General features: G+C 49.4%; 1 protein-coding gene across 3 annotated transcripts in view; it reads left to right on the top strand.

Annotated features, from left to right (window-relative positions):
- IFT122 (intraflagellar transport 122) overlaps nt 1–23,713 on the top strand; it is a 335,375-nt gene that overhangs the window by 33,903 nt on the left and 277,759 nt on the right. For 2 of the 3 annotated variants that reach the window (XM_029601417.1, XM_029601416.1), the window contains exons 3-6: nt 2,638–2,722; nt 4,071–4,149; nt 4,266–4,342; nt 18,983–19,049. In XM_029601417.1, the coding sequence (XP_029457277.1) occupies nt 2,638–2,722; nt 4,071–4,149; nt 4,266–4,342; nt 18,983–19,049 (308 nt within the window). Of the gene's footprint in view, nt 1–2,637; nt 2,723–4,070; nt 4,150–4,250; nt 4,343–18,982; nt 19,050–23,713 lie in introns of those variants that run through there. The other variant, XM_029601414.1, reaches the window with a different exon arrangement.

Here is a 23,713-nt window from a genome sequence, read left to right as displayed (position 1 = left end):
AGAGAGAGCGCTAGTTCCTTCAAAGCAGTTTATAACGTACCACCTGGAAACATTACATGAGGCTTGTCCCATCCCCCTCCAGCCCGCCGGTTCTCTTACAAGCAGTGCTATTACAGAGTAACCTTTTACTTCTTATGCTCAGCGCTATTACAAGACCTAACACAACAGGCCCCTTTAGAGCCCTCCTCCCGGGCTTCCCCTTTAGGCTAAGGAGTATACTTTACCCCACACAGCTTACTCGGTATCCATATACGAACTGGAGGACTCCTCTCCCCCTGAATCTACCTCCATCTCTTCCTCCTCTGACTCCGAAGAGCTGGGTTTTTGTGGCCAGTTCCACCAAGGGGGCACGCCCTCTTCCTCCACCTCCATGGACTCATCGGTGTCTGCCTCATTAACCTCTATGCCTGCCACCTGTTCGCCTTCAGGCTTTCCTCCCCTGTCTGGTGGTGTTTCAGGGAAGCTGGGATTCGTAGTCCTTCTCCTCTTCCCCTGCACCCCCTGCTGTCTGGCTCTGGTATTCTTGTTGCTCTTATGGTAGCTTGTCAGCTCTTGCCTGCGGCCGGGCTGCGCTACATCACATTTGTTACAGGTTTACTGGGAGACTGCAGGTGGCACAGTGTTCTTATGTACAGTGAAGCTTTGATGCTCTGTCTCCATCTGCTGGTAGGGGAGAAAAACCATCCATCTGAACTGGTCTGGGATGACTCAAGGAAAGAAAATTAGCAGATAAGAACCAATTTTTTCGTACTTGCTAGCATAGGGAGGATAATTTTCAAAAGCATTTCAATGGGTAAAGCATTGTTTTACCTGTGAAAATAAGCATTTGTATAATTGCTTGCCCAAACTTATGCATGTATGTCATATTCACACATAAGTTTATCCAGACTTAGTGGAGGCGTTCCTGGGCATGGAGTTGAGGGGTTTGGACTAGTGCTCATACTTTTGGATTTTAAAAGGTACTTGCAGATATTTTCCCAGAAAAATTGGTGGATGTTTTAGCAAGTGTAACTTGTGCAGGTAGATTTGTAGGGATAACTTTCAAAGCAGACTTATGCAGGTAAGTCAGCTTTGAAAACTGGTGTATTTGCCAACTTTCTTATGTACGCTGTTACAACATAACTAAGTGAGAGGGCAATTTTCAAAGCTATTTCCACAAGCCAAGTGGCTGTCAGAAAGTTGCCTCTCTCAATGCAGTAGTGTATGTCTTTAGCCGCATTCAGAGCAAGTGTTCCCGGGGACGTGTTTAGATTGGTGGATTCAGCGCATTATTTTTCATGAAAAAAGTCCCACATAAAGAGTAGATGGGAATGTACTTGGGTTCTTTATACTTGCAGCAATTTTCAAAGCAAAGGTACATATGTACTTATGCTCTGAGAATTGGTGCAAAGCCCACAGGTAAAAAATATACATAGACATTGTTCCACTGCGGACAGTCTGAAAATTTCAAATTCTCTGGCAGTACATATGAATTAAGGGCAAGTTAAAAATTGTGGGCCTGATATTCAGTGCCATTTAGCCAGTTAAATTCAGACTCTTTGAACATTCAGATTTGGTCAACGGCTGGCACTTAGGGGTAAATTTTTAAATGGCTGCACAGGCGTCCATGTGTGCACAGTTCCTGGCGCGTGCACATGGACACTCCGATTTTATAACATGCGCGCATTGCCGTGCACATTATAAAATCTGATACCTGTGCACGCAGGAGGGGAATTTTTTTACTTCGTGCGGCGACGTGATCCGGCCTTTACCGAGTTCCCTACCCCCTAACTCGCTTTCCTCCCTTTTCCCCTCTCCACTCCGACCACTAAATCCACCCTACCTACCCTATTTTTTTTGTTTCAAAACTTACCTGCTCTTTTGAGCAGAAGTAAGTTGCACGCACTGGCTGGCTGCCAGCACATGCTTCACTGGGACGCGCAAAATGATGCTGTCCTGGCCGGCCCGTCACTCTGCCCCTGGCCTGCCCCTTTTCAACAACCTGGCACTTCCACACCTACTGGGAGATAGATGCATGGCTGGGCTGTTTTGAAAATGCATTTGGCCCTGCCACGCGTGTATCTCCCGGTATTTGTGCACGCTGGGTTTTGAAAATTTACCCATTAGCCAGCTAAATGAGGGGCAGAATGGGGGCATTGCAGTGCAGTACCATTTGTCCCTCCTACATAGGGCCTGATTTACTAAGGGTTTTTCTCCTATTCTTTGTCTATGGGAAAAATGCTTAGGAAATAAGGCCCATAGCTAGATAAATAGCGATATTCAGCGTTATCCAGCTTAGTTAACTGGATAAATCTCGGACAGCTATTCAGCTGTCCTAAAGTCAGCTGGACAAACTTATCAGCCATGCCGCTAATTTTATCCAGCTACCTTGTGCATCTAGATAGTGGCTGAATATTGGCCCCAATGATTTTAAATTTGTTTTTAGGAGTTTCAACTATTGGCTGTGATGGCTAAAAGACATTATTTGGTATGATACTATAATCATTTTGAATCAATCAGTGCATGCTGCTCTATCTAGTCAAAGGCATGATTTCTGACCTGGCATTCTAAATTGCGCTTTTTGGGGTTTTATTCTAGATTTCTACTTTTAATGTTGGCACAGTAATGCTAACAAATAGTCACACCTCTCCTTTTCAGGTTTATGACACATCAGATGGAACCTTAATTCAGCCACTGAAGGGACACAAGGACACAGTATATTGTGTGGCTTATGCTAAGGATGGTAAATAACATGTTTGCTTTATTCCATCAAAAAGTATGTTTTTCTTTTTTTTATTCGGTAGCACTTATAATGTTGTTCCTGTTGTTAACACAACTCTGAGATTCTTTTTGTCATCTTTCATTGTGGTTTTATTGCATATTGGGGGGAACTAGTCAGAAGTTTTTACTCAGGTACAGATGGTTTGAAATTTACCTCATGTTAAAAGTGGACTGGGTTAAGGCCTCAGTACCCGCACTCCCCTGCTAGACCACGGGGAGTTCCTCTTTGGAAGTCAGCTTGCAGACCTGCAGTAAAAGCTTGCAAGAACCATGGGCAGGGTGAATACCTTCCCCTGTGTCCTAGAAGGGAGCTTTGCTCTCTGATAGTTCTGTCCCAGATGTCTGGGGAAATTCGGTCTTTCAAGTGAAATCAAAGGGTAGGAATTATAACTGTAAAGCCCATCAGTGAAAAGTTCTATATTAGAGCACAGACATTAGTAGAATATTAACCTGGGCCCAGTATGATCAGCCTGTTTTAAATTAAGTTATGAATATGTTGGTCTTTTTTGGATTGAAAACTATTTGTTTTATAAATCTGACAGCAGAACAAATACGTCTTTTCAACAGTCCAATGGCATCTGTTTTTCCTCTATATTGAGGAATAAATGTCTTCAGTTTTCCTTTCTGTTTCTCAAATGCTGCTGCTCAGGGTACAAAATCAAAATGCTCAGCAAACATGATACCTGGTATTTATTCTCTGAGCTAACGCTGACACAATCATCCACCTTGTCACACAGGTTTTCCTTCCGGTATCCCTCTGTGTATTCAAATAATCAGTTTATCTTAGGGAAGGCAATTTTCGTTTCTGCAGGGAAATGGCCATTTACCTTTGGAAATGGGGGTCTTTGAAAATTGCCCACCCTATGTGTGAGTAAAATTAAGTACATAGTGGCACTACACATGTGGTTTTACCCTCACTAAAAGAGCAGTATTTCCTGAGGTGGGGTTGGATAGAGGCTTGCAAAGTTGTGCAAGTAGTTTTTCTTAGGCTGTTTTCAAAGGCAAAGGTTTCACTTTGAAAATTGGTGCAAAGTGAACAGATAAAAAGTCCTCGCGGACTTTGCACATGTGTGGGGAGTTTGAAAATTGCCTAAAAAGAGCGAATGTATTATTAATGATATTTATTATTCTAATATAGGAACAATGGAACATTTCTTAATTACATTATTTTATTGCACTTTTTAATGATGGTGAACAGCACACAATAAAACAAAAAAACAATAAAGGAAGAAATAACAAAGAGTCAATGCTTCAGCAACAGTACACAGTGTTAACTAAAAATATATTTCTTTCCCATGATAAATTCACAGGCAAACGTTTTGCATCTGGATCGGCAGACAAAAGTGTCATCATTTGGACTTCCAAGCTAGAAGGCATTCTGAAGTACACGTATGTGACTATCCCATTTTCTTTCCATACCTCTTTTTCTCCTTCTCTGCATCTGAAAACATAGAATTATTTTGTATTTTAGTGCCTTGTGATGAAAAGACTTTTTTCTTTTCCAGACATAATGATTCAATACAGTGTGTTGCATACAACCCTATGACTCACCAGCTGGCATCCTGCTCCTCCAGCGATGTCGGTATGTTCCTTTCCAAATGCCAGAACCAAGGCAATGTGCTGGCACCTTTTAGTACCGCTAATATAGACAATAAAAAATTACACGCTTATCTGCTGAAGAGTAGGGCACATTTCTTGAATAAGGACAAGCAGTGGATTTCAGGAAAGACTTGCCTTTAATTCCAGCTCACTCTTATTCCACTCTTAGTGTTCTCTCTTTATCATAGAGTATTAAACATACCCAGTAAGGGTAATAGTTAAACTGCCACATTGTTGCAATTACCGCAGGTAATTTTTACCCACAGGGTTTGCAAAAATAATTGACATTGTTGTGGGAGTCTCAGTTTAGTGGACCCTTGGGCCAACCTGCTGGAGACTAGGAAAAGCTGGACAATGTCTCTGATGAACAGAGGGCCGGGAGGCAGATGTTCAGGCGGGACGTAGATGCTCTTCACCCTGGAAGCTGGTGCTCCCCCGGGAGGAGCCCATAGGAGCCCAACCGCTGGGACTTAGGTGGCTTCACCCTTGGAAGCCGAAGCCCCCCCGGGAGGAGCCTGTAGGGGCCCGGCCGCTGGGACTTAGGCGGGTTGTGGATCAGGACAGGTAACTGGAACCAGACTAGGACAGCAGTGACACTGTAACTGGGTACGGGTTCTGGAACCAGGCAGGAACTGTAGCAAGACTCAGGTACTGGAACCAGGAGGAACTGTAGCAGGCTCGGGTACTGGAACCAGGCAGGAACTGTAGCAGGACTCGGATACTGGAACCAGGCAGGAACTGTAGCAGGCGGGCAGGAACCAAGCAGGTACTGTAGAAAGCAGGCAGGAACCAAGCAGGTACTGTAACAGGCAGGCAGGAACCAAGCAGGTACTGTAGCAGGAACGGAGCGACGTAGCCAAGCAGGTCACTCTGGGGCGCAACGCAACAAGAAACCAGAATGCTAACCCGTTGCAAGGCAAAGGTTGGATGGCCGCGGCTGGCTTATCAAGGCTGTGGCGTCTGACGTCAGGAATTGGATCAGGGAATCAAGAGGTAAGGGCCTGGCCGCGGTGCTCGTGGCCAGGACCGCAACAGACCTGTTCCGTTTTGCTTTGAATATTGCCACAGGAAAAATACCCACAGAGATTTGCACCTGCTTTTTTCTGTGGATACATTTTCTGACCAAAACAATACGTGTAGTTTTGAAAATGCAAAACTATGCACCCTGCTGTCCCTCCACCTAATAGCAGTCTTAGGAACATCTCCATAGTATGTGATTGAAAGTATATGTGTTGTGCAATAATATGCATATTTTTACTCAGAGGGTGGGAATGTTGCGTCGGAGGTGGACCCTGGGCCGAGGAGGGGTTGACGCAACCCATAGGTAAGGACCTACGGGGCCCCACCATCGGCAGGTGGAGTGGGCTGATAGGCAGAGGCCGCTGGAGCTTAACCTATACCAGCCCTCGTTCACCGCGGGTTGAGCCTTTGGGTGCCGGGACCAGCAGGACTTAGGTGGGCCTCTGTATATAGTTGCAGGAGAAGTTGGTTCAGCCCAGAGACAGCAGGCGAGAGATGGTGCAGTCCTATTCTGGACTGGATAATGTCCTGGAAACTCGGGTGCTAATGGAACAAAGGCAGACAGAGGGCACTCGAGCAAAGGTAGGCCGAAGCCTGATGAATCCACGTCCAGGGAGTAGGCAGAAGAGGCGTCCAATGATAGGCTTGAGTCAGGGCTGGGGCGATCCAGAGGCAGTGGCAAGCAAGGCTGAGGTCTTATCACGGTGATAGTCAATAGCGTAGTCAAGCAAAGCTGAGGTCTGTTCCCTGTATGTACCCGGATCAGTCCAGGACAGCTGGGTTTTGCCTCCCCTCCAGCAGATGGAGACAGAAAAAGACTTCGCGGACTCTGTCCTATACCCCTGAGGTGCCATCTAGTATCTGTCAGTATTTTTCTGTCTCCAGCAGATGGCAGAGGTGCAAAACCTAGTGTCTGATAGAGGTGCTGAGTTTAGGGTTGGATTTGGTCTGACTTTAGTTTCTTAGCGCTTGATTTTACAAGGGAAGTTTAGTTGAAGGGTCCCTTTAAATTAAAAAAAAAAAAAAAAGATTTGTTAGAATAGTAAACAGACAGTTGTGAGTAGCCTCCCAGGGGGTTGGCAGGTCCTGGTGGGACCTTCCCCCCTGGTATTCGAGGCTGGAGAGCAGAGGGTTGGGAACCCTGAAACTGCTGCGGCGAGGGGTGATACCAGGGGTCCCGGCTCACTCACCCTCAGCCAGCCTGTCTTCAGCCAGGTTAAAAAATAAATAAAATATTAAATTGTGTTTTTGGTGTTTGGGGCTCTCCGGCCGAACGTCCGCTCCGTTTTCGCCGCATTTTCGTCAATTTTCGCTGCTTTCCCGGCCCGTTTTTTGACCGGGAAATCTGTCCAGTTATCACAGTTCTTTTTTTGGGGAGAGCCAAAATAGAGGACGGGGATATGCCTTGTGGTGCGGCCTGCTCTGCCTGTGGCAGTGCGCAAGCGTGGATTTCCCATGCTGGGGTCTGCACAGCCTGTTTGTCAGGCGGAGAAGGTCCATCGCAGGGGAATCAGAACAAGGCTGATAAAGACATGGCCAGGCCGCGTCGGGAGCCTGGGAGGCCCGATCGGAGGTGGCAGGACTCTGATCCCTTTCTCCTTAGTGCAGGATCGGAGGCTTTATTAAAAACTATGAGGGATCAAGAGAGAGCAGCCCTGGAGGTGTTGGGAGAGGGGTCATCTCCTCCACCGCTTTCCCCGAGGCCGGCTGCCCCTGGAGGGGGCGCAGTTCCGGATGCCTGGGATGATTTCTCTGAGGAGGAGCGGGAACATGATTCAGATGGGTCTTCTTCTTTGTTCTCCGAATTTGTCAGGATGCTGCACAAGTTCTTTCGGGCACGCAGGACGGATAAGAGATCTCGCTCCAAATTGCCCTGGACGTCCACTGCATCCACGGAAGCGGGGAGAGGATCCACTTCGCAAAAATGCTCCAGGTCAGGGGGCAGTGATGATCCCAAGGCGAAGCGCCCTCTCCAGTCTCAGTCCTTGCCGGCGGAGTCTTCGCAAACGGACACGTCGGATGAGGATCATTCGCCTTCGTCGGCCCCGGGGGAGGGGCAGGATGAAGATCCGGATCAGAACCCGCAGCCAGCCAAAACGGGTGGTGTCCCAGCAGTGGAGGGCGATGATCCAAAGGTGGTGCGGCTGTTCTGGAGGGATGAGCTGGGTCCTCTGATACCGGTCATTTTGGAGGAGCTTGCTATTGAAGTCCTGCCTGAGGATTCCAGATTTGGGGCTATGGATCTGGTCATGGTGGGCCTCCGGGGTTCGGCTCGATCCTTTCCTTTTCATATGTCAGTAGCGGATCTCTTGTTTAAGGAGTGGGACAGTCCAGATCTTGGCTTGAAGATGGGACGAGCTATGGACAAATTGTACTCGCTTCCGGAGGACGCCTTGGATCTCCTCTGGATTCCCAAGGTGAATGCCGCGGTCTTGGTGGTCACTAAAGGGACCATCATTCCTGTTACGGGGGGCACTGCGTTGAAGGACTTGCAGGATCGTAAACTGGAGCTGCAACTAAAGAAGATTTTCGAGGTTTCGGCCCTTGGAGTCAGGGCGGCTATGTGCAGCAGTTTTGCGCAGAGGGCTTGACTTCGCTGGATTCAGGATTGGCAGGAAGAGGCTTCCCTTTCCGGCACGGCAGTCCTGCGGGCTAGCCGTCTAGAAGCAGCAGTGGCATACAGCGCCGATGCCCTGTATGATCTTCTGAGAACGGCGGGCAGGACAATGGTTTCTGCAATGTCCGCCCGCAGGCTCCTCTGGCTCAGGAACTGGTCTGCGGATTCTTCCTCTCAAGTGCAGCTGAGTTCTTTACCATTCAAGGGGAAGCTCCTTTTTGGGCAATAGCTGGAGGACATGATCAAGTCTCTGGGAGAGAATAAGGTCCACAGGTTGCCAGAAGATAGGCCTCGATCCAGAGGTTCTTTTCCTCAGCAGGCAAGATTCCGGGGGAATCATCGTTTCCGCTCCTCACGGTCCACCGGGTCATCTTTTCGCCAGGGCACCGGCCTCAAGCTTCTTGGAACCAGTCCTTTTGAGGCCGCCGACCTGCCAGGGACGGTGCTATGCAGTCCCATGGGTGCTCCAAGACCGTGCAATGAAGTGAGGTCGGTCCACCCTTCCGTTCCAAGGATTGGGGGAAGGTTGTCCCTTTTCCAGGAGGCGCGGGCCACATTGACCTCCGACCAATGGGTCCTAAGCATCGTAGAACACGGCTAAGCGTTAGATTTTGCTCGGCCGATCAAGGAGCATTACATAGTGTCCCCTTGTGCGTACCGCCTAAAGAGCAGGGCGGTGCGAGACACTCTGCAACGCCTGCAAGATCTTGGTGCCATAGTTCCAGTGCCTGAAGGGCAGCTAAGACGTGGGCGCTACTCCATCTACTTCGTGGTACCAAAGAAGGAGGGTACCTTCCGTCCCATCCTCGATCTGAAGCGGGTGACTCACGCCCTGAAGATTCCCCGGTTCCGAATGGAAACTCTTCGCTCCTTCATAGCGTCGGTGCACAGGGGAGAGTTCTTGGCGTTGCTGGACCTGACGGAAACGTACCTGCACATACCGATACGCTTGGACCATCAGAAATATCTGCGGTTTGCGATCCTCGGGCACCATTATCAATTCTGCGCCCTCCTTTTCAGGCTGGTGACAGCGCCCAGGGTCTTCAACAAGGTGATGGTTGTGGTCACGGCCGCCTTACGACGGGAACGGATACTGGTACATCCCTACCTGGACAATTGGCTGATTCAAGCAAAGTCAGAAAGCCTATGAAAAGCCGCAGTGGCGCAGGTGCTCTGGATGTTGGACTCATTGGGATGTGTGGTCAACCCCGAGAAGAGTCATCTGATTCCCTCACAGACTTGAGTTTCTGGGGGCTCGCTTCGACATGGTCTTGGGAAAGGTTTTTCTCACTGAAGAGAGAATTTCCAAGCTCACGTCACAGGTGGAGTCCTTGCGCTCTCTTCCTCAACCCAGGGTCTGAGATTACTTGCAGGTCCTGGGTTCAATGGCTTCTACAATAGATCTTGTACCATGGGCCTTTGCGCATATGAGGCCTCTTCAATCAGCCTTGCTCACCCGATGGAATCATCTTTCGCAGCGTTTCCATCTTGTACTGCCCCTGACGGAGGTGGCGTGTTCCAGTCTGCTGGGTGGCTTTCGCGGCACAATTTGCGCCAGGGGGTGGATTTGGAGATTCCCTGTTGGTTCGTAGTGACCACAGATGCCAGTCTCTCCAGGTGGGGAGCGGTTTGACGAGGTACGGTGGTCCAGGGCCAGTGGACCAGGACGGAAGCCTCCTGGTCGATCAATCGCTTGGAAACCAAGGCAGTTCGGTTGGCGCTCCAAGCCCCCCTTCCGATGGTGGAGGGCAGGTTGGTGAGGGTGCTCTCCGACAATGCGACAACGGTGGCCTACATCAATCGTCAGGGCGGAACCAGGAGTTGTCCTGTGGCGTCGGAGGCTCAGCTCTTGTTCCACTGGGCAGAACAGCATCTTTACCGGATAGCGGCCTCTCACATAGCCGGAGTGGCCAATGTCCAGGCGGATTTTCTCAGCCGTCACCAGTTGGATCCGGGGGAGAGGGAACTCTCCGATGCCTTTCATCTCCTGTGCGACCGGTGGTCCAGGCCGGCCATGGATCTTATGGCGACATACAACAATGCCAAGGCTCCCCGGTTCTTCAGCAGGCGGCAGGAACCGGGGGCAGAAGGGGTAGATGCGCTGGTTCTCCCCTGGCCAAAAGACATTCTGTTATATGTGTTTCCACCGTGGCCGTTGGTTGGAAACGTTCTACTTCGCATTGAGAGGCACGCCGGCAGGGTGATTCTGGTGGCTCCGGAGTGGCCGAGGTGCCTGTGGTTTGCGGACCTTTGTGAACGTCTTCTGAGGTTTCGTCCGTCTCCGACTCTATTGCATCAGGGCCCCATTTATTTCGCAGAGGCAGATCGTCTAGCGGCATGGCTTATGAGAGGTGTAGGGTGAGGAATAAGGGTTACTCGAATGCGGTGGTGACCACGCTCTTACATTCCCGTAAAACTTCGACCTCTGTGGCGTTCCTTAGAGTTTGGGAAGTGTTTGAGTCCTGGTGCATAGACCACAACGTACAGCCGTCCAGGGCGTCAATTCCGGAGGTCCTGGATTTCTTACAGGCAGGCTTAGCCAAAGGATTGGCCTTCAATTCTCTGCGGGTGCAGGTGGCGGCCCTTGGCTGTTTTCGAGGAAAGGTGCAAGGGGTTGCTTTAGCCTCTCATCGGACGTGGCACGTTTTTTAAGAGGAGCTAAGCATCTACATCCTCCGGTTAAGAGCCCTTGTCCCTCGTGGAAGTTGAATTTGGTGCTGAGGGCACTTTGTAATGCCCCTTTTGAGCCTTTGAAGCGAGTGACCCTGAAGGATTTGACCTTGAAGACAGTTTTTCTGGTGGCTATTTCATCCTCGAGGTGGGTGTCTGAACTACAGGCCTTATCCTGCAGGGAACCTTACTTCAGGATTTCTGAGGCAGGAGTTTCCTTGAGAACAGTTCCCTCCTTTCTTCCGAAGGTCGTATCCTCTTTTCATTTGAACCAGTCCGTGGAACTCCCTTCCTTCGCGGGTTTAAATTCTTCCTCTGCAGAGTCTAAGGATTTGCGGAAGTTGGACGAGAAGAGAGTGTTGTTGTGTTACTTGGAGGTGACCAACAGCTTCCGGCTCTCGGATCATCTTTTTGTGCTGTGGAGTGGACCCAGAAAGGGGCAGAAGGCTTCCAGGGCCACCAACGCATGCTGGTTGAAGGAGGCTATAGTGTCGGCTTACCTGGTTCAGGGTCGCCCGATTCCATCTGGTCTTAAGGCTCACTCTATTTGGTCACAGGTGGCTTCTTGGGCTGAATGTCAGCAGGTGTCGCCACAGGAATTTGCAGAGCGGCTACCTGGCAGTCTCTGCATACCTTTGCCAGACATTATTGACTGGATGTCCGGGCCCCAGAGCCTGGTTCTTTTGGAGCTAGTGTACTCCAAGCGGAACTTTCTCAGTCCCAACTGGTTAGGACAGCTTTGGTACATCCCAGCTATCCTGGACTGATCTGGGTACGTACAGGGAAAGGAAAATTGGTTCTTACCTGCTAATTTTCGTTCCTGAAGTACCACGGATTAGTCCAGACGCCCGCCCAGGGGGGAAAAAGGAGAGTCCGCTCGGCTGGTAGCTGATCAATTTTTCTGCAAGTTTTACTGACTTACCCCCATGTTTTCGTTCATTCATGAAGTTTCAGGTGTTTTCATTTCCTCTGCTCTTCAGGGGGAAGTGGTTTTCTGGTTGCTGTTATGGTTTATATAACTTCTGCTTGGGTACAGTATAATACTGACAGACACTAGGTGGCACCTCAGGGGTATGGGACAGAGTTCAAAGTCTTTTTCTGTCTCCATCAGCTGGAGGGGAGGCAAAACCCAGCTGTCCTGGACTGATCAATGGTACTACAGGAACGAAAATTAGCAGGGAAGAATCAATTTTCCTATCACGGAGATAGTCAGTAGTATAGTCGGACAAAGCAAAGGTCAGGTTCTGGAGATAGGCTATGGCGTAGTCAGGTGAGGCAGAGTCAAAGTCCATGTAGTTATTCCGAAGCATAAGCAGGGCAGGAACAAGGAAACAGGAACCAAGAACAATGAGGAACAGGAACACAGGGAAGAGACGAATCTTAGTTGCAGCGAGTACTCTATCAGCGAGGAGACCTGTTGCAAATGCAACGCTATGGAGCAGAGCCTGAGCTTAAATACTATGAATAGGTTGACGTCATCATCTGGGGCCGCGGCTAGGTTCCCGCCGTGGGCCAACTTAAGGATCAGTGATGCGCGCGCGCCTAGGGAGGGGCGCGGTGCGAGTAGTGGCGTCTCTCCGCGGGCCACGCGGAGAGACCCGACGAGCAGTGGGAGCAGGACCGAGAACGCCGGGGACTGTGGCAGAGCTGGAGGCACTGGGGGAGGCCCGAGGATGGAGCTGGTGGTCCACTGCCACCAGCGAGGAGGAACCAGAGGCTGGAGTCCCGGTGGAAAGGTGAGGGGGCTGTGCCATGGGTCTGCCACGGACGGCAAGTGTAACAGTACCCCCCCATACGCCCCCCCTCTTGGAGGTCTGGGTTTGCCCGGGGCACAATGATAGTTCAGGAGGAGGATTTTGTCCAGGATGTTCTGAGCTGGTTCCCAAGAATTTTCTTTGGGTCCATAACCCTCCCAAGAAAGGAGGTATTCCCACCGGCGGCCCCTACGGCGGACATTGAGGACTTCATGTACCTTGTACGTCGTGTCAGTTTCAGCCACGAGTGGAGGTGGTTCAGGAGCCTTTCGGGCAGGCCAGGATAGGACCACAGGTTTTAAGAGAGATACGTGGAACGTATTATGTATTCCCAGTATAGGAGGCAGCCGAAGCTGGTATGTAATGGGTCCAATGCGCCGGGTGACCGTAAAAGGTCCAATGTACCTTGGAGCGAACCTTTGGGAAGGTATTCTGAGTCTGATATACCGAGTTCTTAACCAGACTTTCTGGCCAGGGAGGAATTCAGGAGCCGAGCGTCTGTGACTGTGAGCAGTTCTCTTAGCCCGGGAAGTGGCTTGACGTAAGCGAAGATTCGTCTGCTCCTATAAAGGTATGGGCAGCGGTGGTCGTGGTTGTATTCCATAGATGATAGGGAACGGTGACGTGCCTGTAGCAGTGGCGATGTGGGAGTTGTGAGAAAACTCTGCCCAGGACAATAGTTCGGACCAATTGTCTTGGCGGTCATTGATGTAAGCGCGCAGGAAGGCTTTCAAGGAGCGATTCATTCGCTCGGCTTGTCCGTTAGCTTGGGGATGATAGGCAGCTGCTAAACTGATATTAATACCAAATTTTCGACAAAGAGCGTGCCAGTATCTAGGAACGAATGGTGGACCTCTGTCTGAGACAATGTCCTTGGGTAGGCCATGCAATCTAAAGATATGGTGAAAAAATAGGCGTGCAAACTCTGGAGTGGATGGTAGGCCCGGTAGAGGGACGAAATGGGCCATTTTTGAAAATTGGTCTATGGTTATCCATATTACTGTGTGACCCTTCGATGGAGGCAAACCCATGATGAAATCCATAGACAGGTGGGTCCACGGTTCCTCGGGAGCTGGAAGTGGTTGCAGGAGACCCCAGGGTCGACCGACTGGGGGCTTGTGCTGTGCACAAGTGTTAAAGGATTTGACGTATGCTTTAGCGTCAGAGACCATAGTAGGCCACCAGAAGAACCATTGGAGCAGTGCCAAGGTTCGTGCTCATCCTGGATGACAGGTGAACTTAGAATCATGCGCCCAGCGGAGAACTCTATCTCGGAGTCTTCGGGGCATGACAGTCTTCCCAGCAGGGACTGGGTGAGTAGCAGACAAACAGATACAGGCTGGGTCTATTATATGGCTGGGTTCCTCTGAAGTGTCTTCAGGCTCTAAAGAGCGTGATAGGGCATCTGCCCGGAGGTTTTTATTGGCTGGATGGTAACGAAAATTGAACCTGGAAAAAGAACAGAGCCCATTGAGCTTGTCGAGCGTTGAGACGTTGGGCCTGGCTCAGATGTTCCAGGTTCTTATGATCGGTGAACACAGTGAACTTATGTTGCTCACCCTCTAGCCACGGGCGCCATTCTTCGAGGGCCAATTTTATGGCATGTAACTCACGATCTGTGCTGTAGTTCTGCTCCGCAGATGAGAATTTATGGGAGTAGAATGAGCACGGGACTGTAGTCCTGGAAGCAGTGCATTGGCTCAGGATCGCATCATCTCCAGTTTAGGAGGCGTCCACTTCCACTTGAAATGGACGGTTCGGGTCAAGATGATGTAAGAAAGACCCTGCCTGGAAGGCTTCTTTGAGGCGGTGGAAGGCTGTGAATTCCTCTGGAGTCCAATTTTGAGTATCTTGATCGTTACGAGTTAGCGCTGTCAAAGGAGCAGCCAGAGTAGAGTAATGTGGGATGAAATGGTGATAGTAGTTTAGAAACCCCAGGATAGCTTTAAGACCCACGGATTGTGGCCAATCCTGGATTCCTTTTAACTTAGCTGGGTCCATGGAAAATCCTTGTTGGGAGATAATGTATCCGAGGAAAGGCAGGCTGGATTTCTCGAACAAGCATTTGTCCAATTTTGTAAACAAGTGGTTCTTGCGAAGGCGTTGGAGGACACTACGGACATCAGTGCAGTGTGTGACCAGATCTTTAGAAAAGACAAGGATATCGTCCAAGTAGGCCACAACATTGGTATACATCAAATCTCTGAAAATTTCGTTTATCATTCGTTGGAAGACTGCGGGCGTGTTACAGAGGCCGAAAGGCATCACCAGGTATTCGTAGTGCCCATCCCGGGTGTTAAAGGCAGTTTTCCAAATGTCGTCGGGGTGGATCCGTACCTGGTTATATGCCTCGCATAGGTCCAATTTTATGAATATAGATGCTTTCTGAAGATGATCAAATAATTCTGAGATTAGTGACAGAGGATACTTGTCTTTACGGGTGATGGCGTTTAGGCCGTGGTAGTCAATACACGGCCTAAGTGATCCATCTTTCTTGGTCACAAAAAAGAATCCCGCCCTAGCAGGAGAGGTAGAGGGGTGGATGAATCACTTCGCAAGGTTTTCTTGGATGTACTCCGTCATGGTCCTCGTCTCGGGTAGAGACAGAGGGTAGGTATGTCCTTGAGGAGGCATGGTCCCTGGAAGGAGATTAATAGGACAATCAAATCTTCGAAGATGTGGAAGAAGGTCTCTTTTTCCTTGGAAAACACATCTTCGAAATCTGCGTAAGGAGCGTGTATGCCAGAAGAAGTGACAGCCAAAGGAACCATGGATGGCGGAACTACTTTCTGGAGACAGGACTGGTGGCAGACAGGACCCCACTCCACCAGTTGCAATGAGCCCCAATTAAATTGGGGAGAATGCTTTTGTAGCCAGGGGAGTCCGAGGACTACCGGATGGATGGATTTCTCCTATACTAACAGTTCAAGTTCTTCTGTATGTAGGGCGCCGGTGCGCAGCTGGACAGGTTGCATGGAAAGGAAGATTCGGCCAGGTAACGGATCTCCATAAATAGATGCTATACACAAGGAGGTCTCAAGCGAACGGGTCTTTATACCAAGGAGCTGGACAAGATCCTTGAGAATGAAATTACCTCCTGCTCCGGAATCCACCAGAGCAAGAACTGAAAAGGACTGGGAATCCCAGATCAAGGTGACCGGTACAGATAATTGAGGGGCCGGAGAAGTTGTGCCCAAGTTCAGGACCCCTACCGAACCTAGGCCGGGAAGTTTCCCAGATAGGATAGGTCTGTAGATGGTGGCCAGGTGCTCTACAATACAGACACAGTTTGTCTCCGCCAGAAGCACTCTTCCGGTGTCAGCCGCCCACAACCCAACTGCATGGGCTCTTCCGTCTTAGCCACAGTAGTGACTCTGCTTGGGACAGGGTGGGTGGTCGGTGGCAAATGGGACTGAACCCGAGAGGGCTTCTTGGGCATCCGACTCTCCTGATGACGCTCTTGGAGACGGTGGTTGATTCGGCCTGTCAACTCTATAAGATCCTCGAGAGAGGAAGGGAGCTCCCTTGCAGCCAGCTCATCCTTCAGCTGTGAGGAAAGTCCATCCAGGTAGATAGCTCACAGGCGAGCTCGGAAGCCAAAGTCCGAAACTCGATGATATAGTCGAAGAGACTTCTTTGACCTTGACGAAGATGTAATAAGCTGGTGCTTGCATCGGCATGCCGCCTGGGATCATCGAAGGTCCATCGAAACACAGCCACAAACTGAGACAACTCCCTTAGAAGGGAGTCTGAGCGTTCCCACAGGGGGGAAGCCCAAGCCAGCGCCTTCCCTTCAAGACGAGATAAGATGAAGGTGACTTTGGTCAATTTGTCCTGGAAGATGGAGGACTGCAGAGCGAATTGCATATAGCATTGGTTAATGAACCCTCTACAGAGTCTGGAGTCACTGTTGAAGCATGGGGACGCTGGTAGGGCCAACAAGGCTTGAGGCAACGATGGTGATGGCTGTGGATGAGGAGGAGCCAGGATAGAAACTGGATTATTGGTGAGGGCATCAAGCTGGGCATGAAGACGATCCATGGAGGAGGCCAATGCTTCAAGAAACTGCTGCTGTTGTTGAACCTTGGATGCCAGGCCTGGGATGGCCTGGAGGGCACGCGGCTCCACCGAGTCCATGGCCTTTGCAACCTTTTGCGTCGGAGGTGGACCCTTGGGCCAAGGTGGGGTTGACGCAACCCGTAGGTAAGAACCTACGGGTCCCCACCGTCGGCAGGTGGAGTGGGCTGATAGGCAGAGGCCGCTGGAGCTTCACCTATACCAGCCCTTGTTACCTGCGGGTTGAGCTTTTGGGTGCCGGGGCCGGCAGGACTTAGGTGGGCCTCTGTATATAGTTGCAGGAGTAGTTGATTCAGCCCAGAGACAGCAGGCGAGAGATGGTGCAGTCCTACTCCGGACTGGATAATGTCCTGGAAACTCGGGCGCCAATGGAACAAAGGCAAACAGAGGGCGCTTGAGCAAGGTAGGCCGAAGCCTGATGAATCCACGTCCAGGGAGTAGGCAGAAGAGGTGTCCAATGGTAGGCTTGAGTGAGGGCTGGTGGCGATCCAGAGGCAGTGGCAAGCAAGGCTGAGGTCTGATCATGGAGATAGTCAATAGCGTAGTCGGACTAAACAAAGGTCTGGATCTGGAGATAGGCTGTAGCGTAGTTGGGCGAAGCAGAGTCAAAGTCTGTGTAGTCAATCCGAAGCATAAGCAGGGCAGGAACAAGGAAACAGGAACCAGGAACAACGAGGAACAGGAACGCAGGGAAGAGATGAATCTCTTAGTAGCAATGAGTAGTCGACCAGCGAGGAGACCTGTTGCAAAGGCAACGCTATGGAGCAGAGCCTGAGCTTAAATACTATGAATAGGTTCCCGCTGCGGTCTCTACTTAAGGATCAGCGATGCGCGTGCATGCACACAAGAGACAGTCGTGGCGCGGGTAGTAGCGTCTCTTTACGGGCCATGCGGAGAGGCCCGACGAGCAGTGGCAGCAGGACCAGGAATGCTGGGGACTGTGGCAGAGCGGAGGCACTGGGGGAGGCCTGAGAATGGAGCTGGCGGCCCACCGCCGCTAGCGAGGAGGAACCAGAGGCTGGAGTCCCTGTGGAAAGGTGAAGGGACGTGCTGCGGGTCTGCCGTGTACGGCACGCATAACAGGAAAATTTTCAAAAAGACTGTTTCAGCGGGGAAAATGCAGTTTTATTTGTGCAAATGGCTTTGAAAATTATCCTCAGGCCTTGCAGGGGTGGGAAAGGATTTATTTATTTAAAACATTTGTGTGCCACATTATCTTTATTATTCTAAGCTGCTTACATATCGTATATATTATTCATAAAATATATAGCAGATAAAGATAAAACAATGTAAAATTAACATACCAGACCAAAATAGCAGATATCAAGAAAAAATGACATCCCGCTTTACTTGTTATCCTAAAAATGTGCTCTCTATAGCTTAGAAAGAAACGACAATACTTGTTAGCCTTACAGTACAATCTTTATGACTTAAGGAAGGTCAAATGCTCTCTGAAACAGATGTGTTTTAAAACTTTTTTTGAATTTCTTAAAACATGGCTCTTTACGCAAAGGCTTGAGTAGTTCATCCCAAAGCAATGGGCCTGCTACCGCAAACAGCCTCTCCCTGGATTCTGTTAGTTTTACTAAATTCCCTCAGGTACATCAAGTAGGCATTAACCAGCTATCCTAAAATTTCTAGAAGGTCTGTAGAGTCTCAACAACAAACTAATGGATTACATTTACACGGATTAGACACAAAATCTTAACTTTTACATGCTGCTCAAAAGGAAATCAGTGTAAAACATATAGGATTAGTGAAATATGGTCATAACTGCCAGAAACTGTCAGTATATGTGCAGAGGAATTTTAAAGGGCTTGTAATGCTCTTATGGAAAAAGCTGTGAGATCCAAATAAATTGGATTGGAATAGTCAAGGCCAGAGATGACCAATGATTGTATCACAGTGCAAAAATTATCTGGGCTCAAATAAGGTTTAACCTTTCTTTTAACACCTCTTAACTGCTGTTAAATAGATTGTTAATGATCCCAAGGTTGTTTTATGTTAGATGGCTTATGGAATAACCCCCTGAATATCATCAGCATACAGTCAGTATTGTAAGACTAAGCCAGAAAGCAGCTTACAAATTGGACTCATAAATTTAAACACATACTTTAGATTTGTACACGTACTTTAGATTTTCAGAAGTATTCGCATAAATATATATGAAGAATGATATACCTGCTCCGAGTAAAGTATAACTTTCTGTGCATGTGTCCATGCATGACAACCCATGAATTTTCGAAGCGGACTTATGTGGACTTTAGTCCTCCATGGGCTGTTTGAAAATTATCCTCAGTATGTCTTAATTTCAGTCTGGGGCTTCTTCACTATAGAAAGAAGGGATTGCCATTTTTTAGCAGCACCTGGTTTTAGATCTTTTTGCCTTTTCATACAAGTTCTTGAAATATGTGCTTGTCAAATCTGATGGGAGTTTACCTGATGTATGTCTCTCTCTTTTTTTTTTTTTTTTACATTTCTCAAGGTTTGTGGTCTCCTGAGCAGAAGTCTGTTTCCAAACATAAAACTAGCAGTAAAATCACCTGCTGTAGGTAAGTATGGCCGGAGGATTTGATGTTCTTTTTCATCTTTACTTGAAGTACTATGTGCAGCTATAAAAGTCAGCAAAAAGAAACAAAGGTGTTCTCTTTTTATTGGAGTGACTTAATACAATATGGAAACATTTTTTAAAGGGATTTGTTTACTTGTAGAGAAAGCCCCTTTCAAAACTACGCTCTTGTCCCAGTGTGGGGGGAAAAGGTGAAGCCTGGGTGGGGTTCAGCACCAGCACTATTCACACAGGGAGTTTATTTTTAACTTCCCACTAGTACTTTGCAGCAGAGAGTTTGCACTTCATCATCAATTTTTATTTATTTTGTCTGTGCTCAAGGCAAGTTTACAACAATAATTAAATACAGTTAAAGTAGCAAAGCAATATAAAAAATCAGGTATCTAAATAGTATCTCAAAGAATACCTTCAGTTTTTTAAATAGAATTAATTGGTCGACAAATGGAACCAGTTTTCCTTGTCAATACAGCAAAATTAAAAACATTTCCTTCATTATTGTCTCTACCAGACCAGTCCAAACAAGCAGGTTATGTCCTCCCTGCCAGCATATAGACAGATAAAAAAGCTTAAAACTGATTTCATCCCCAATAGGGGTCTGCCATCAGCTCTTAAATATTTCTCTTTCCATTTCATCCTGCTACACCAGTCAAGACAAGTGGGTTATATCTCCCTACCAGCAGATGGAGGCAGAGAATTGAGTTTTCCTTGATGACTTCATCACTACCACTACTTAGAGTAGTGAAACACAGGAACATCTCAATATTTTCTGGCTCCAGCAAATGGTAGGTTCCTGTACATACCCAGATCAGTCCAGAGTCCTGGGTTTTGCATCCCTGCCAGCAGATGGAGACTGAGAAAGTTTTACTGCTACATAACCTAGTGGGCCACCTGAAGTCCCTCAGTATTTCTCTGTCTCCAGCAGATGGTAGATAGTGTAAAACATGCAGTTTGAATAAGAAAACTTAAAAAAAAGAAAGAAAGAAAAATAAGGAGAAAGAAAACAGGAAGATTTCTGGATCCTCCCAGGGGGTTGTGAGGTCCTGGTGGGGCCATCCCTCCTGGTCTGAGGTAGATGAGGAAGGGGATTGGTGACTCTTATGATTGGCTCGGTCCTGATTCCATAGGTGGTCCAGATCCCTAAACCCTTACGAAGTACCCTTGGGTCCCGCTGGCATCCCAGAGGAGCAGGGATGTATCCTTTTTATTACTTTTACCTGGGCTGGGACTTTAATTCTTGCCAATAAAGTTTTGTAAAAAAAAAAAAGAGAGAAGTAAGAGCAAAAGTACCTCGTGGGTCCTTTTTTAGCAGCAGAGCTTAAGCGTTCAGAAGGCAGCGATCTAAGTAGCAGGTATCTATGACGCGGGTGACCGGCTCCCTGTCTGCAAGTATGATGTGCGACACACGGCCCAGACCATGTGTCAATGGTGTGCGGCACTTCTTGCTGCACTTGTGGGCCTAGCGTTCGCGGCTTAACCACATGGGCCTGTATTCTGGCTGTCTCTCAGGGGGTTAAGGCACTTTGGGAGTACCTGCTGCTCCATCTCAGCCTTTTCCTCTCAAAAGCCAGGCTGTGAGACAGAAATGAGCCGCCTGATCTGAAAATATGGTTCCTCCCTGCCTGTTGATGTATGCCACAGTCATGGCATTGGCCGAAAGGACTCGCATGGCATGATAATTTACAGCTACCTCAGCCATCAAAGAAACCCAGGCCTGACCCTCTGGAGGCACCTTGTGCTCCATTGCCTTGGCCGGTCCCTGACCAAGGGCCACTGCCAGATCTGTCAGCTGACCCTGCGCCCCTGTACCCCCTTCAAGATCTGGGCGATAACCTGGGCGATGACGTGGATTCTGCTGTGCTGGTGGAAGGGGATGATCCACAGGTGCTTCGCTTGTTTAGGAGGGAGGAGCTGGATCCTCTCATTCCACATGTGTTGACGGAGCTGGATTTACCAGTTCCACAGTCAGGGACGGATCGACACCCGGGGGATCCGGTCTTATCTGGTCTTCGTGCGCTCCCTTGATCCTTTCCATTCCACCCAAGCCTCTTGCAGCTCATGACTCGAGAGTAGGATGCACCGGAAGCCACTCTTCGCGTTAGCAGAGCAATGGAAAAGCTCTATCCGCTTCCAGACGAATATTTGGACCTTCTTAAAATTCCGAAAGTAGATTCCACCGTGGCGGCTATTGCCAAACACACTACCATTCCAGTGACGGGCGGCACTGCCCTGAAAGATCTTCAAGACAAAGCTCAAGATACTTCTTAAAAGGATTTTTGAAGTCTCGGCTCTCGGGGTGAGGGCAGCGGTCTGCAGTAGTTTTATGCAGAGAGCCACCCTTCGCTGGATTCAGCAACTGCTTACTGCACAGGAGCTGCCCCTGGAGGAGGCCGAACAGGCAGACCGCCTGGAAGCAGCCGTTTCCTATACGGCGGATGCTCTGTATGATCTGCTGAGAACCTCCTCTCGAGCGATGTCCTTCGCGGTGGCAGCAAGGAGGTTACTGTGGCTGTGCCATTGGTCTGCGGATTCCTCTTCCAAGTCTCAGTTGGGTTCTTTTCCTTTTAAGGGGAAGCTTCTATTTGGAGATGATCTGGAGCAGCTTATCAAGGACTTGGGAGACAAGGTTTACAAATTGCCGGAGGACAAGCCTAGGTCTACTCGTTCTTTCAATTCCTATCGGGGTCGTTTCCGGGGCCAGTGGCGTTTTTGTTCGGCTAGGGCACTGCCTTTTCCTTCTTGGCAAGCTCCATCGAGATTGCAGGCTTGGGCATGCTCCTTTTGGGGTAGGTGGCCTTCACGAGATGGTACTTCCCAGGGATTCAGCAACAACAAGGTGGCACAATGAAGATGCGCCGGCCCATTCCTCTGTTCCGGTGATAGGGGGCTGTCTCTCTCATTTTCGAGAGGAATGGCTCAAGATCACGTCGGATCAAAGGGTCTTAGACATTAAAGGCGCGGTTACGCTTTAGATTTTGCTCTCCCTCTACGGGACCTTTTCCTGGTGTCTCCTTGCGGGTCTCGAGTGAAAAGGCAAGTGGTGCTCCAGACTTTGGCTCGCTTTAAGGCCCTGGGAGCGATCATTCCGGTCCTGCCGGGGGAGTGTCGGACAGGCAGATATTCCATTTATTTTGTAGTCCCAAAAAAGGAGGGCTCTTTCCGTCCCATCATGGACTTGAAGAAGGTCAACAGAGCCCTTCGGGTTCCCTGTTTTCGCATGGAAACCTTGAGATCCGTCATTGTGGCCGTGCACAAAAGAGAATTTTTGGCCTCTTTAGATCTGACAGAGGCTTATCTACACATCGGTATACAGGAACATCATCAGCGGTTTCTCCGGTTCATGGTGCTAGGGGAACATTATCAGTTTCAAGCGCTACCATTCGATCTGGCGATGGCGCCACACGTGTTCCCCAAGGTCATGGTAGTGGTAGCGGCATCTCTGCGAAAAGAAGGGATTCTGGTTCATCCCTATTTGGATGACTGGCTCATTTGAGGGAAGTCGCAGCGCCTATGCGAGCAGGCAGTTCAGTCAGTGGTGCTATGCCTTCAGTCCCTTGGTTGGGTGATCAACTTTCCACAAAGCCAGGTGGTTCCCTCGCAAGAATTGGAATTTCTAGGTGCCCGATTCGACACGATGGTGGGCAAGGTGTTCCTCCCCGTGCAGCGAATGGACAAGTTGATGTCTCAGGTTCGGCGGCTACTGACCCTCCCATTGCCCAGCATCTGGGATTATTTACAAGTTCTTGGTTCTATGGCTTCTACTCTGGAATTGGTCCCATGGGCGTTCACTCATTTGAGGCCTTTGCAGAGGGCGTTGCTGTCCCGCTGGGATCCCAAGTCCAAGGAGTTTCACCTTCAGTTGCCTCTCCTAGATCCAGCCTGGAGCAGTCTCCAGTGGTGGCTAGTACCAGAGCACTTACAACAGGGGATGGATTTGGAAAATCCCCAGTGGCTGATTGTGACAACAGATGCCAGCCTTTCCGGTTGGAGGGCGGTTTGCCAATCGCATTCTGCTCAAGGCCAGTGGTCGGTTCCAGATTCCAGGTGGTCCATCAATCGTTTGGAAACCAGAGCGGTTCGTCTGGCATTGCACAGCTTCCTTCCCTTGGTCCGCCATCAGTCGGTAAGGATCCCATCCGACAATGCCACCACGGTGGCCTACATCAACCGACAGGGAGGAATGCGGAGTCGGCTGGTGGCCGTCGAAGCTGACAAGCTTATGACATGGGCGGAGCGCAATCTGCGTCGACTGGTGGCGTCTCACATAGCCGGAGTCGACAACGTCCAAGCAGACTTTCTCAGTCGTCAACAGCTAGACCCCGGGGAGTGGGAGCTATCCGAGGAAGCAATGCAACTCTTGATCTGGAGGTGGGGAGTTCCCCACCTGGACTTAATGGCGATGCGAGCAAACGCAAAAGCAGTACGGTTTTTCAGCCGCAGAAGGAAACACTGAGCAGAAGGGATGGATGCTCTAGTCCTTCCCTGGCCCAGCAGGGTTCTTCTCTATGTGTTCCCTCCTTGGCCTCTAGTGGGCAAAGTGCTCAGATGGATAGAGTCGCACTGGGGTCCGGTAGTCCTTGTGGCTCCAGAGTGGCCGCAAAGGCCCTGGTTCGCGGATCTGATCAACTTGGCGGTCAAGGGTCCCTTGCG

This window comes from Rhinatrema bivittatum, chromosome 4, assembly GCF_901001135.1.
Source record: "Rhinatrema bivittatum chromosome 4, aRhiBiv1.1, whole genome shotgun sequence".
Lineage (NCBI taxonomy): Eukaryota > Metazoa > Chordata > Amphibia > Gymnophiona > Rhinatrematidae > Rhinatrema > Rhinatrema bivittatum.
The sequence above is the reverse complement of the archived record's forward strand: the minus strand, read 5'-3'. Positions and strand labels throughout refer to the sequence as shown.